This window comes from Phytophthora sojae (genome assembly GCF_000149755.1).
Source record: "Phytophthora sojae unplaced genomic scaffold PHYSOscaffold_2, whole genome shotgun sequence".
NCBI lineage: Eukaryota > Oomycota > Peronosporomycetes > Peronosporales > Peronosporaceae > Phytophthora > Phytophthora sojae.
In genome coordinates, this window is record NW_009258116.1 from 7,820,414 (window position 1) to 7,833,099 (window position 12,686).

The window sequence follows — 12,686 nt, forward strand, 5'->3', positions numbered from 1 at the left end:
GAGTCGCATCCCCTCAGGTTGTACGTGAGTTTCAATACAGTGAGGTTATAGGAATATTTGTTGTCTCGATATCCTGCCACCATGCCTGCAGTTTTATCTTTTGCTTGGTATCTACTGCATAGCCCCTAGTTGTCTCTACATCATAATATTTTAGTTTTTCGTAAAATATATATGTACGCTGCGCTGATTGTAAAATACTGTGGCTAACTTATTTATCACAAGCTTGCAGTTACTGCAAACTCTTTGTTCCAACTTAGCATCCCAAATACAATTTCTCTTCGCTCGATTTGTTGTGGCGGGAGTAGTGGTAGCAATGGCATACGTGGGAGGAGGCAGGCAAGTGATTGAGAAAAATATATGAGTTTGGATCTATTACTGCGGCGTCAATTTAGAGGGTTGAAGCGCCAACAATGGCGACCATTTAGAGAATAAAGAGGTTTTTGATCAGTTATAGAACACCTATAGTGAAATCCATATAATCCCGTTTGCAGTCGAGGAATCCTAACCAGATAGGGAACACATGGTCAGTTAGAGGGGTTCATTTAGGGAATTGTCACTGTACCTGCGTCAGTGAATTCAGGCAAACTGTCACAATCATTTTGTCAAATCTCAGCGAAAATCACTGATTTATGGAAATTCCTCCAAAAATAAGCTGAGATTTGGTGCTCTCGCGGTATACTATTGGCTGCTCAAAAAAAGCAGGCATAAGGGAAATATAACAATTTTCGTAAGCCCGATTTTAGATAGCATTAGTTTGTTTTGCGAAATGGCTACAATTATTGGGGATAATACACCAAAATGGTACCATTGGAAAGCTTGGTTAGCTGTCGGTATAGTGCCGTGCAGTTCGCTGTCGTAGAACGCGTGCGGAAGGCGTGATATTCGTTTATATTTTGAGGTTTTTAAAGTAATTTCGTGAGCTTGCACACTAATCAAACTTCATACCTAATCATATGGCTGAAACCATATATTTAGCGAATCAGGTGAGATCGCAAAAAATGAGGTTAAATTGAATTGTCGATTCTTAAGTGAGCCAGAGAAGTAAATAAGGCGGAATGTCACCGTGAAAATCGGCATTCCTAGCTATTTGAGCAAAATAATGATAGCTCTGTAGGTGTCAATGTGAGCCACCAGCTTTGATAGCATGCAATATGTAAGGTGGCAAAGTATTTCGAGATAGTGTACTAGATAGTCAACCCGGTCAGACGCTGATTGGCATGGAAGACTCCAGTCTCCGGTCTGTACTAGTCCTAAGCTGTCTTGGTAGCTCTTAGCCACCGTCACTAAATTAGACAGAGTCCCACCTGCTTGTCCAAGCAGGATTACTCACTCCTATTTGCTAATCGCTTAGGCTTTGTAGCTAGGTTTATCCTTATGTACGGATATTCAAATCCGATTAAGATAAATGTGTTAGCTAATAAGGTGTGGACATTCCAACCGCGTTTTACAATACGTAGGTATCCTTTCAGAGTTTTTAAAATATGTCGCAAATTTACAGGATCTCGACTACAACAAGGTATTCTTATTGTGGTTGGAGTGTTTTCTTAGCGAGTTATCTGCATCAAGGAAAATATGCTGCTTTTTGGACCGCCGACCAGTTTACCGCAGCGAAACATCTCGTTGTTTGTATAGGCGAAACATCCCCCTTAGCCATTGTGGTAAAACAAATACACACTTTGGTGAAAAATAGTACGCATGTTGGCTTTTCCTGCAACGCATTGCAGATTTTCTGGCGCTGTCCTCCAACGAGTAGGATGCAGTTTCATTGGCTACAAATCTCTGAATTGCTCTTCACGCAGGAGTAGAAAAAAAGCTTTAGACAGCAAATATGGCCGATAAAAGCTCGCCAGATGCTACGTCCCCATCGGCTGATGCAAAGGCCATCCGGGACGCTTGCATTTCGAAGGCCAGAAGGATGAAGTTAGCGGAGAACACCAACGGGATCAAGAAAGGGATTTGTGAGTAGCTTTCCAAGGAGGATCTCAATACTGTGCTTTTATCGTCTCTATTCATGGCCTGAACCTCCACGAGTTCACGCCTGTCTTCTTTGAGCGATTTTTGGTGTACAAGCGGGATCAAGCCAAAGCAGTAACGCTTAGTGGGTATCGGAGCGCGATTAAAGATCTGTATCGCTCCAAGAGCTTTAATTAAAGTGCCTGTGGAGTATGGCGACGAAATGAAACAGCTTTTCTCTGGAAACAAGCGCCTCGAGGTGAGCAAAATCAGACTAGTTCGCCTAAAACCTCTGGCAAATAGCCCTTGGTATGTTCGTTTTGTAAGTCGTTGTATAAATCTACTATCATCCACAATGGCAGTAGGGTTTCTCTTCGCACGACGTAATGAAATTCAATTTGCAGGTCTGCATCTGTCCAAACTCTCCAGGCCAAGACCATATTGAACAAGGATGACAGTGTTGGCGCTTTTTTTTTTTAAGACAAAGACTTACCAAGACGGTTATGGCCCGCGTAACCCGCGCCATCTCTATGTAAACCCGTTTAATTCTTAAACGTGTTAGGTGAGTGCACTGGGTATGTATCTGGCCTGCAACCCGCGCAAAAAAAATCGGGACCGTTGTACCCAGGTTCGGACCCCAAAACTCGATTCGGCAAGGCGATGGGCGGTCGTCTGAAAAAAGCAGGACTGCTAAAAGCTATGGAACTCACTCAGTGAGAAAGGGAGTCTGTATATTTGTGTGTGGTGGAAGCACGCGGGGGGGGGGGTCTATTGTGAGTGTCTGCCTACGTTGTGGTTGGTCTCTTGGTGGAGTACTGGATTGGAGATCGGGTTTTAGGACGCGTGGTTGGTGATCTCCCTGCAAATGCTTCTAAGTTCGCTGGGCTGACTCCGCATTTTATTGATAATTCTGATGACGTGGCAAATCGGTGTCTCGCCTCGCTCGTTCACCAGGCCAATTTTGTGCTTGATTGTCTTCCCATCAACCATCCACTCCTGGTTTCTACGATTTTCACGAACCCATCCGTTCTTGATGATCTACGAGAACATGGAGACTCGAAGTGGATGGAAGGAACCGGAATACCTCCGCACATTGAGCTCTACAAAAAACTGCATAATCAGCAAAAGGAGATTGACGCGCTTCCGGGCATTCTTGAGCAGCGTATGGAAAAAGTACTGGAAAGAAAGGTGTAGCTGCTAGCGATACTACACATGAACTTCTACGAGAGGAGATTGAATATATCTCATTGGGCTAGAACGTACACAGCAATCCGAGCTGGCAGCTTCTTCCAGCAGATTGCGTCAATATTGTTTATGGGGTGGGCGCTTTCACAAACTGCCTGGAGATTTTAATTTTCCTAGCATTAACCCACTTGAAGCTTATCGGCTGTGGTGGCCAGCATGACTTCCCGCCATACAGAAGTATTTCGTCTGATGACCTGGGCACATAAAAAAATAAAGCAACTCTATTAGAATAGTCGATAACGATGAGGCATTTAATCAACGACATCGAAGCAGAGCTAGTCTCACCCATGCCAAGTATCCGTGATGAAGCTCACACTCTGGCGCTGTTCAAATGGGCTACGAGGAGTTGTAATTTTAAGTGCAGAGCTAGCAAGTGCAAGCGTAGAACGACACATCTCTAGTTAACCACGGTGTTGAGACTGGTACGCGAAACAGAGCCCCAGCGGGCACGCACCTTTCCTCTCAAGGATCGAAAGCGCTCTGAAGTTGCTCACGGCAACACATCATCAGGCTCTCCAATTGGCGAGTAGTCCCAATGGAACCACAAGCTACACTTGTGTCTGCGACATGTACTCCCCAAGGACATGGCATATAGCACGATCGCCCGCGCTACTGCCCACGTCATCGTCCGTATTGCAGGAGGTATGTTTACCGTCGTCCGTGGCTGTGCTGCAACCACCGCCTCCACAGCAGACAACAACTCGGCTCACTCATGGTGCAGCGTCTCCTCCAGGCCTGCAACTCAACCCGCCACTAGCAGCGCTTGCATTTCAAGCATTTGGGCAGTCAAGAAAAGAGAACCGTCAGTACCATCCTTCGCATAGATAACTATACAACATCGATTAGTAGCAGCAAGCTTAGTAGCACAGCCTATCAAATTGTGTTTCGAACTCGCGTATCAAGCGCGGTGGTGGAGAGCTATTGACAAATCGCTAAGTGCCCTTGCTTGACCTTGACCCAAGGATCGATCTTTACCCAATGAGAGGCGGCGCCTAGCCACCGTGAGCGCAGCGACGTCGTCACGTCTGAGTTTATGGGCACAAAGGTAAGTGATCCTCACCACGTATACTAGACACCGTAAACATCCGTACATGTATAATATATGTATACGTGGCGTGTATACACAACAAAAACACAAAGTCCTGCTAGCCGCTCGGCACAGCCCCTTATTCGCACAGACATATCGCAGCCCATAAGTCCCCGCCTAACCCACGCTCTCCCCAGAGCCTCGATGGCATCGTGCGAGTATGACGTCCGCTCCGGGGCGAAGGCGTTCACATTCCATAGCCTCATGCTGGTATGCATCACGGAGGTGGCAACTCTTACGTAGTGCATTGTCGTGTAGGAAAACACGAGTTTACGAGCCCTCGCCCTATCAAACGAAGTCTTAAGGACGAGCCCTACCAACAACACACGCCGTCTCGGAAGAGTCGGCGATAGATTGTCGGGATAATAAACCTGAAGACCAGGTCCGATCCCTTATACGGGCTGGAATGTGTCTCCCTGTGTGTTGCAGGTCAGGTAGGTTTACCCTTCGTTAAAATGAAAGAGCACCCTTAGCCACGAGCTACGGCCGGGATGCAATGTGTAATGTGTGCTTTCGCACTAAACCTCTGTGATCCCTCAGAAAGGAAGGGTACCAGGCCAATCGAAGCCACTTACAGGGGCGCCGGGGCGAAGCCTCGGCTAGAAGTCAAATACATTGGGGGGTCCTTGCCTCACACACAGTCAAACGTACAACTGTACATAGCGGTCTCTAATACCTCCCAACACTCGGCCACCTACTCACTCTTGGCCTTACCAGGATGAACACTCGGTCAATACACCTTATGCTCGCCGGCAGACATACCCCGTGCAGCCGAGTGTATCCAGACCCTACACTAAGTTTAGTGACTTACCGTATACGGACTTGACCCTTGTGTGGCTTGGGGGAAAAAATCTGCTCTCTGTTAATGGTTTAGAGGTCGTCGGGCCTCGCCCATAACCAATCCCTAATGTCTATTCAAATATCTAGTGTGGACCGAGCTTTCGAGCTGATCCCACAACCGGACGAAACTTCGTCCTAAATCCGAACTCCTACTGGGCATAAAGTGTACCCAATATGAAACTTCGGAGGCCTCGGCAGGCGGTTTATTTTGATCCGCCGATACCCTCCTGTCACTCCGTAGTCTCTATCAATCTTCTGGGCACTAAAGCGCGGGGAATGGGACCGACCAATCAGAGCCCTCGGTCAGCCATCACTCGCAAGCTCAAGCAGTTAGACCTCGGCCGGAACTCGCCCACCCGCAGTCATTTCCCGATCTCACAGCATGCGTGCCGGCCTCATCGCATCGGAGCGGGCGTGCCACAAGTGTGACAACGTTATGGTACTTTCTGGCGCACGTTGGCGCTGCTCGAAGTTGAGCTGTAGGGTGGAGAGGAGCGTGCGGACGGGCTAGTTCTTCGCCCGCTCCACCGTCCCCATCTCCAAGCTTCTGAAGGCGCTCTACTTTTGGGCAAGCGAGACACACGTCATGGAGGCCGGCCAGCACGCCAAGGTGACGGCGAAGACCGCGGGGAAATGGTACGCGTACACGCGTGGTATCTGCTCCGCGGAGATGTTACGCTGCGATTTGAAGATGAATGCATTTATTTTGATCGAAACTTTGCGTTGTGTAGCTTTACAATTATTGTTACGATATGTAGATCGATGAAGAAGGACACGTGGTAACAATTGACGAAACCAGTATGAAGAAAAAGTAGAAATACAACCGCGGAAAAATGTATGTAGACTGCTGGGGTTTTGGAGGTGTGGATCGGACTACGAAAAAGTGGTTCACTAAGGTTGTCTACGATGACCGAACCAAGCGCAACTTGTCCCAGTTTATCAAAACGTACATCAAACCCGGGTATGTGTATTTTTAAATGTTCCGGTACGATGCTATTCATGCTAACTTTAATTGCAAAGAACCCTTTAAATGTCTGACCAGTTTAAGTCCTATGTGACTGAGTGTTGAACGGTCGCACGAAGGTCACGCTCTACACGCTCGAGAACAACATGTTCCATGCTTGCATGCGGTACACGCACCAGTAGGTTAACCACTCCAAAACGTTTGTGGATCCATCCACCGGTGCGTTTATCAACCGCACCGAAGGAATCTGGGGGGGGGGGGGTAACCAAGGCCCAGATGGAAAGCGAGCGCGGAATGAAGAAGGTCGATGTGCCCAGCTACTAAGATCCGTGCCTATGGCGCACCTGGTATTTCGATCACGTCAAGAAGCCCAAGCCTAGCGACTACTTCCATGGCCTGGTGGCCCCGGCCGGACTGCGATAAATTGCGAGGCGGGGTGAGGGGAGTTGCCTTTCGATGCCTCGCAGCTGATCTTCGCAGAGGCAATCCGGAAAATGAAGTGCGCCCAGGCCGGACTGCGTCTACCACCACGCCAACCCGAAGCTCAAGAAGTCCTACATGTACCCCCAAAATGTGTCCGAGACTCTAGGGCTCATTGCGTGGCACCCACAGAAGTCATGGAAAGTTTGCACCTCAGCCGAGACGCGATCAACGAGTCGAAGGGGTTTGCCCGTTGCCCGTTGACTCAAGGTGAGAGGTTCGTTCGATATCAACAATTTGAAGATTGCTGCCGTTTCGCCTCGCATATAACAGTGAAAGTAGGGACACCATTAGGGCATTGGTTTCGGTTGCCATTCCCGTGGAACCAGCTGACTGGGATTCGGTTGAGTCGGATTTTGTGTGCCACGGCTATCCAGGTATTGATGACAGAACCGTAAAAACACACAAGAAAAAGGTTTACCACACAGATTATGTGATATCACATAGAAATGGTAGCCCTCACACTAATTTTACGCTTAACTACACTAAATTAGCGGGTGACACACGTCGAGATGTAAGAACACATCAAATGCCGAGGAAGTTGGAGGTAGGAGGAGGAGGGTGGGGTGGGGGGCTTCGAGTATTGTGAAGTGAATCCGCCCAGCGTCCTACACGATCACGAAGAGACCATCATGATTGGTTGAAACTACACCTAAATCCTGACCATGATTCGCTATAAATTGACTGGTGTGCGGCCACCGTCTCAAGATGCCTCCAAGCTACACGTGGACTACGATCTGTAGTGACATGGCTCGCGAGGATTCCCAGCTGTTGATGGAGGACATGAAGTTCTTCATCATCGTGAAAAGCCAACTGGTTCCCTGCGTTGTGTGCGCGCTGACAAGACCAGATAAGATGCGCTACCAGCTGCTACGCTGCTCCTCGGAAACATGCCGGGCTGCCACGCCGTATGAAGCATGCCCATGGATGGGGAAGGTGCTGACCTGTCAAGAGCTCCATCGGGTGACGATCATGGAAGTCGGTGCCCATGAGACGCTCGTCAGAGACCCACAGAGGCCCAAGATGACACCTCGACTGAAAGACTACAGCCGCCAAATGGCGACGCAAGGGTTGAAGCCAGCTCGAATCCGCATGGGCATCGCTCGGCGTTTTGGCTTGTCGGAGACCGACTTGCCGACCCTCAGCCAAGTGCAATGGTTCGCTGCCGCGTACACCAAGGCTAATGAGGCGAGGCGGGTGAACGCCTTGATCGTCCAGGTGTATAGCGCACTATGCTGGACCGAATCGGTTCGGATTACCAGAGATATCCGCTGCAATCCGATAGTCCTCGGAGGACAGGATGTGAACCGGGGGCCGGGAGGATCGCTTGGACTTGGCGTGTGTCAACCCCTATAGGTATCGTTTACCTTTGGCGGACCGGACTTCACCGAGTGAGTTGTTGTAAATACAGAATCGAGTCTGCTGGGTGTGTTCCTGAAACAAACTACACCGAATGAACAGAAAGTCAGACCGAATCGAAGGGACCACAGTCAGATCCACAATTCAGTATAACCAACACACAGAAATACAATGCCGAGCTAAACGTCACAAAATATACAGCCACCACTTATTCTTTAAGAGGGGGTCTATACGCCAGTCAACTTAGGAGCCGTCACCCAAGGCACTGGTCAACCCTGGATGCACACTCACTTACGCGCACCACCCTCACAGAGTGAGGGAACAATACAAAATATAAGTCAATCCTATCACACAGTAGTCAATCAATTCAGTCTCGGGGGTGACTACCTCTACCGCCTAAGACACACAGGATGGACTATGAAATGGATGCCCGGATAGAGCACGCAAATTGGAAATAAAGCTCTCACAGATCACTCCAGGGCGCGACACCCCAGTCCCTGCCGACTTTGCCTTGGTACCTTTGAGTCCCCACTACACCAGTGCTCGCAACACCAGTGAGGCCTTGAAACGTCCTCCGTTTTAAGATCGCACGAAGGCGGATCCCACGTATAGGCTCTTGAAGACGTCAATGTCAGGGGGAATTCCCAGCCCGAAGAAAGACGTCCGCGTGTTCTCGGCAAATTGGTTTCTGTTTGATCTTACGTTTGGCTAGCTATCTGTTTCACTTCACTGACTTCTAATAAAGGTTTCACTATGCTTGACTTGTCTTGGATATGCTTCGACCTTGTGCACGGGACTTCGATCTTCTTGCACTGAGCTTGGGTATGCTTGACTTGGCTTGGTTATCGGGCACCTTGTCGACGTCAACGTTCCTTCGGCAACACTCATCTGGCGACAGGGGTACGTGGGTACGGCGTCTCATCAAATCCGCACTGGGCCTCTACATCTAATCACGTGAGCCATCCTGTGTCGCTTGACGTTCTTGGTCGATCCGGTCCTGGATTGCTGCTACACACACAGCAGTACTGGACTTGTTGTTGGTGCGGTCACGATCCAGTATGGGCACCAGGGGTCAGACCGAATTGATCATCCGGTCCGGCCTCATTCAGTACGGCACCTTGGCCTCCGGTGCGTCGCTACCGGGTGCACCACGATCCAGTCCGGCAAACAGTGTACTTTGTCCAGCGAGGTCTTGGGCGCATGGGAGCAAGGTGGGCATGGTGAACTTGGGGGTTGGTCCGATGTCTTGACGGAGCCAATGCAGGCAGCAGCCAGGATACGTTCACTGGCTGCACTTGCGCGCCTTAGGCTTATCCTGCGGTCAGGGAAGTCGGCGGACGGACAGGATGTGTTACTCCACACCGAATATGAGCGCTCATCCGGTGGGCACATCTCCGATCCTGTGAGCCCATGCTTACTGCAAGCACCGGGTCCCGCCAAATCCACTATGCGCATCCACTATCCACATGTCACACTCCACGTCACTGGATTCCTGTTCACTGCGACCAGTCACAGTCAGGCAAAGGGTCGTCCCATCCCAGCGGTCAGACATGGGTGCGAATAAAAATCCTTTCCCACATCGTGTCAACCGCCCCTCTGCTCAGGTTCTTTCACAGAGGATCTTGCCACCGAGGTGACAGGACATGAACAGACCCACACACGATGGATCCCACTCCGGGTGGTAGGGGGTACCGAATCGCAAAACCGTTGAAAGGCTCTTTCCCAGAACTCAAGTCAGCCATCGTCTCGTCTCTGTAGCAAGTCTCCACACATCACAATCAAACCGTCGGGAGCAGCCGGCTTCACGTCACAATCCATTTTCGATCGCGAGACTCATCACCGCCATGGAAGAGGTCGGCGACAATGCGGGGACGCCTGGCAGCGGACTGCCGGGCCCGGCACAACCTCCGCACGCCCCTCCAGATGGAGAGGTCGCTGCGGGTGCCAACTCGGGCTCAGGCGGAGGCGCCGGTGAAGCGCGCGGCGAGCGCACGTCTTCTGGCGGCGTCAATCAAGTTGATGACGACGTCGAGATGTCCAGCGCTGACGGCAAGGACGATCCCTCGCACAGCAAGGCGCCGTCGGAGGCGTCTGACAATAACAGCGACGAACACAGTGAGCGCAACCTGAAGACAGAGGGCGACACGATGGAAGAGCGCCTGGCAGCCAAGCAACGCAGCATTCCTGGGCGCGTCCTGTCCGTGGTCGAGGCGCTCAACATGCCTGCGGGTAGCGGCCTTCCGGCGCGACGCAATCCTGCGCCACCATCCAGACCAGGCATGACCGCAAGCTGGGAGGCACCGAGTGGGTATGCACCGGATGGCGCGTTTCGTTTTGTTGGGGTTCCTGCTCACATGCGTCACCTCGAAGACGACCGCTACATGCGTGACGGATACGCTGGTCTCGAAGTGCTCACAACGATGGAATGCTTCTCAGCGACGGACCTGGCGGACCTGAATGAGCTGGTGGGCGAGGCCGAAGACGTGAACGAGTTCTTTCTTCGACCTCGCGCCGGGCCACCACCCAGTCCGACCGAGTTAGAGGCGCTGCTCGACTCTGTCCAGATGCGTCGTGAGCTGGCATCAATCTTGTCGGTCTACGATCCTCACGATCTGGCACTGCGTGCATTCAGTATGACTACGTTCATGCGCCGCTTGTTGATCCGGTACCGGACCATTCGCGGGGAGATGCAGGCGACCGGGTCGTCCACGATCGAGAAGCTGTTGACCGCCCAGAAGGAGAGCTCCCAGTTCGAGGCTCACGTCACGCGGCTGCAGGGACAATGGAGAGCTGTCTTCAATGACCTCAAAGAGACGAAAGAGGCAACAGCGGCACGGTACCGGGCGGACTTCAAGAAACTCATGGTGGAACACGAGGTCGAGAAACAAGCGCTACGAGACCGAATCGCTGCCTTGGAGTTCAAGCTCAAAACATCCAGTACGTGGGTCGAGTCCCTCGAGTCTGAGGTCTTCAACGTCGACCGCATGATGAACCTCCTTAACAGGAACCAGACTAAGGTGACTGGCAACTGGAAGCGTCTGGAGGAGTTGTTCAAGCACCACCGATCCGTACCACGCCTCCCACCGAATGGCAGACTCTGATCTCAGTCACCTCTGCATATGACGCATTCACCGATCCCGGGCCGTTCGAGTTCCGACACGACGGCGACACCGACACGGAAGAGAAGGGCAACGACGGCTCTGAATCGAGTGAGGGCGGCACAGGGTCGCGTGGCAAGCGCGTCACTATTGTGGATGTCACAGGCGAGGCTCCACCCGGTAAGACTTCCTCGTCAGAACGTCGATCCAGTGGCGGCAAGCGTCGTCACAAGGCGGTGGCTCGGGTCGTGAATCGCCCCATAGCCTGGAATCCCAACGAGGAAGATGCGCGCCCCATGGACCAAGAATATCCAGTCGATGAAAACCTTGCATGCGCTTCACTCGCCGGGCTTCCCGTTGTGTGGCGCAAGCTTCGGACGGATCTTCATCTGGCCATGCGGACTGGATTGACGTACTCGGAAGTCACGACTCTGTTGAACAGTGACGAAATGGCCCATCGCTTGTTCCATCCTTACGATCTGTCCTGCATGCTGGCTCAGATGATGTACTGGAACCAACTGGACAAGGCTTATTGGACAACCTACGTGCCAGAACGATACTTCCTCCACGCGGAGAGCATACTGGATCGCTAATCGGTGGCCCGACCAGATGGACCCCACACAAGATGACAGTGAGCTGCTCTTGGACGAGAACGAAGAGGACGTTGACAACGAGGATCGTGACGGCAACTGGGAACCCAGCGAGGAGGCTCAAGCCAAGATCGACCGGATGGAAGCTCGTGAGGCAGCAGCGCAACAGGATGTCACTGAGGTACCGGACGCCAACGCTGCACCGGATCTCGTTTTGCCTTCGACTCGTAGTCCCAAGCGCAGGGCTAGTTCGGTGTCATCTCAATCGGATTCAGCCACCACTGGGTCTGGCAAGAAATGCAAGAAGTCTCGACTTGGTGATGAACGCAAGAAGTCTCCACTCGCTCGCAAGGAGATGAAAGATCTTACTCCTGAAGAGCTGACCGTGATCGAGGAACCGGGTCGAGGCATCACTTCGTGGCGCCACAAGGGCATCCTGACCACTTTTGCACCCAGTACGACTTACGCCGTCTACGAGTCCGCAGGTTTCCCTGGCTACGCACCGAACCACAACGGCGGGACGGGGCCACTCAAGGATCGCTTCAATGTGGACGAGTACCGGGCGATCATGGAGACCCGACCGGGCGAGCGGATGTACAAGCGTCGTGTCATCAACCTCCTCTTCCACAAGCGTTACGCCTTGGGAGTGAAGGTCCACGTCGTGCTGACCAAGATCGTGAAGTTCATGAAGGACAACGCGCTGGTCATCTGGTACGCGGGACACTGGGTGACGTATCCGGAGGACTCGTCGTATGGGGTGAAGGAGAAAAAGAAACGCAAGGGTCTGCATGATCCTGCCATCAAGAAATACGCCGAGTTGATCACCGAACTTCTGAAAGCAGGAGCCCCGAAGACGATTCTGTACGAGCCAGGCATCTGGGTGTATCCTGTGAAGGTCTGTCCCTGGATCCTGTTTGACAAGTCCGAGAAGAAACCGGATGGGAAGCCGTACACGATGGCCGAGCAGCTCGAAATCCTGGATCGCGAAGAACCGGCTCGCATCCAGTGGACAGGGTGGACCCTCGATAGGATCATCGCGGATCGTCCGGCGCACATCCGGAAAATGCTGC

At 51.7% G+C, this 12,686-nt stretch overlaps 5 protein-coding genes across 5 annotated transcripts; all 5 read left to right on the forward strand.

The window, feature by feature from the left end:
* Positions 1-1,980: 1,980 nt before the first annotated feature.
* Positions 1,981-2,151, forward strand: PHYSODRAFT_479755 (hypothetical protein; the record flags this gene model as incomplete). Its single annotated transcript, XM_009522207.1, has 1 exon — positions 1,981-2,151. A coding segment is annotated over one exon (171 nt), but the record flags the coding sequence as incomplete, so codon positions are not given.
* A 720-nt stretch (positions 2,152-2,871) lies between these two features.
* PHYSODRAFT_486064 (hypothetical protein) lies at positions 2,872-3,147 on the forward strand (the record flags this gene model as incomplete). The annotated part of the gene is made up of 1 exon (XM_009522208.1): positions 2,872-3,147. A coding segment is annotated over one exon (276 nt), but the record flags the coding sequence as incomplete, so codon positions are not given.
* A 4,130-nt stretch (positions 3,148-7,277) lies between these two features.
* On the forward strand, positions 7,278-7,748 carry PHYSODRAFT_371021 (hypothetical protein; the record flags this gene model as incomplete). Its single annotated transcript, XM_009522209.1, has 1 exon — positions 7,278-7,748. A coding segment is annotated over one exon (471 nt), but the record flags the coding sequence as incomplete, so codon positions are not given.
* A 2,327-nt stretch (positions 7,749-10,075) lies between these two features.
* On the forward strand, positions 10,076-11,029 carry PHYSODRAFT_484161 (hypothetical protein; the record flags this gene model as incomplete). Its single annotated transcript, XM_009522210.1, has 1 exon — positions 10,076-11,029. One exon carries the CDS (start codon positions 10,076-10,078, stop codon positions 11,027-11,029), a length of 954 nt encoding a protein of 317 aa, XP_009520505.1.
* A 606-nt stretch (positions 11,030-11,635) lies between these two features.
* PHYSODRAFT_482756 (hypothetical protein) lies at positions 11,636-12,625 on the forward strand (the record flags this gene model as incomplete). The annotated part of the gene is made up of 1 exon (XM_009522211.1): positions 11,636-12,625. A coding segment is annotated over one exon (990 nt), but the record flags the coding sequence as incomplete, so codon positions are not given.
* Positions 12,626-12,686: the final 61 nt, after the last annotated feature.